This window comes from Microcebus murinus, chromosome 4 (genome assembly GCF_040939455.1).
Source record: "Microcebus murinus isolate Inina chromosome 4, M.murinus_Inina_mat1.0, whole genome shotgun sequence".
NCBI lineage: Eukaryota > Metazoa > Chordata > Mammalia > Primates > Cheirogaleidae > Microcebus > Microcebus murinus.
This window is the reverse complement of record NC_134107.1, coordinates 96,727,037-96,728,350: the sequence shown is the minus strand read 5'-3', so window position 1 is coordinate 96,728,350 and position 1,314 is coordinate 96,727,037. Positions and strand designations below refer to the sequence as shown.

The window sequence follows — 1,314 nt, the reverse complement described above, 5'->3', positions numbered from 1 at the left end:
TAAAAAACGCATTTGCATCATTTGGTAATAATAATGACAATAACAACAACAATAATAGACGATTAACATCTATTGAGCACTTAGTGTATGCCAGGTCCTCTCCCAAGTGTTCTCTATATATGACATCTTCATTAATCATCACAACACATCTGTGTGTTTTTATTATTAGTCTTATTTTCCATCAGAGCAGTTGAAGTTTAGCAAGATAAAGAGATTGTATGGGTCCCACAGTTTGCAAGTAGTGGAGCTGGGCCTCGGATGCTAGCCTGAACCTAAAATCTGAGTTCAACCACTCACTGCTCCTCCTGGCCTCTTGGCAATACCCCTGGAGCTTCAGGCTGCCACGCCATGGAGACGGGGAATCATTCTGTTCTATCATTCCACACTCCTGGCCTTCTTCCTTCCCTGCCCTGGCAGAGGTGGGTTGTCCCTGTGACCTCTCTGCTTCTGCTCTGGCCCGTCCCATCCCCCTGAGGTTTCCAATCTCTCTCTCTCTCTCTCTCTCTCTCTCGGTTTGGCTTTACATATAAAATATAGATTTAGCTAAGAGCTCATACCACAAAAAGGGAAGAAGTGGTAGGTACAAGTGGCAAACAGAGCCCAGGGGTTCACAGTCTGCTGCCACTGGGTACGTGGGCTTTGCAAAGGGGGAGGGGACCAGGGCTCCTGGGGTCTGTGTTCTTGGGGCTCTCCAGGCTGCCCCTCCTGACCACCAGTTTCACGCTGAGGCTGCACCTCCCGGGGTCTTCCCCAGGCAGGAAGATCCTTTGCCAGGTCTGTGCGGTGGCCTCAGGAAGGCCTCCCAGCCCCAAACTGTTATGGGATGCCTTTGGATTAACAAGCTCCAAATACTGGAGAGGCTCACTCTCAAAATTCAGGTATCAGACATTCCCATCTTTCTATGGCTGGGCAGAATCAGCTGGCTCAAATCAAGGCTCCTGGGGGACAGCCATCCTGGTGGGCAGCGGGGAGGGAGGAGAGGAAATTTGGAACGTGGCACAGGAGGGTCAGCACGGGGGCGGGGGCTGTGGAAGGGCTCAGAGGCACGCATCTCTCTGCAGGTGAGGACTCCATCAGCACCTTGGGCCTGATCCTCGGCGTGGGGCTGTCGCTGCTGCTCGTGTCCATCCTCGGCTACAGCCTGGCCAAGTGGTACCAGCGCGGGTACTGCTGGGAGGGTGAGTGGGCGCTGGGGCCCTGTCACCCAGCTCTGCCCAGCACCTCCTCTCCCTCAGCAGTTGGCGAGGATGGGTGGGGCCGCGAACTCTTCGGCATGGTGGGATGCAAACATGTTTCCTGTGGTGGCCACGGTGG

General features: G+C 54.1%; 1 protein-coding gene across 1 annotated transcript in view; it reads left to right on the top strand.

The window, feature by feature from the left end:
• Positions 1 to 490: 490 nt before the first annotated feature.
• The window catches only part of SMIM35 (small integral membrane protein 35), a 2,548-nt gene continuing 1,724 nt past the window's right edge, over positions 491 to 1,314 (top strand). The window contains exon 1 of the mRNA XM_076001322.1: positions 491 to 1,178. Coding sequence (XP_075857437.1) covers positions 902 to 1,178 — 277 coding nt within the window. The 5' untranslated portion in view covers positions 491 to 901. The remainder of the gene's footprint in view (positions 1,179 to 1,314) is intronic.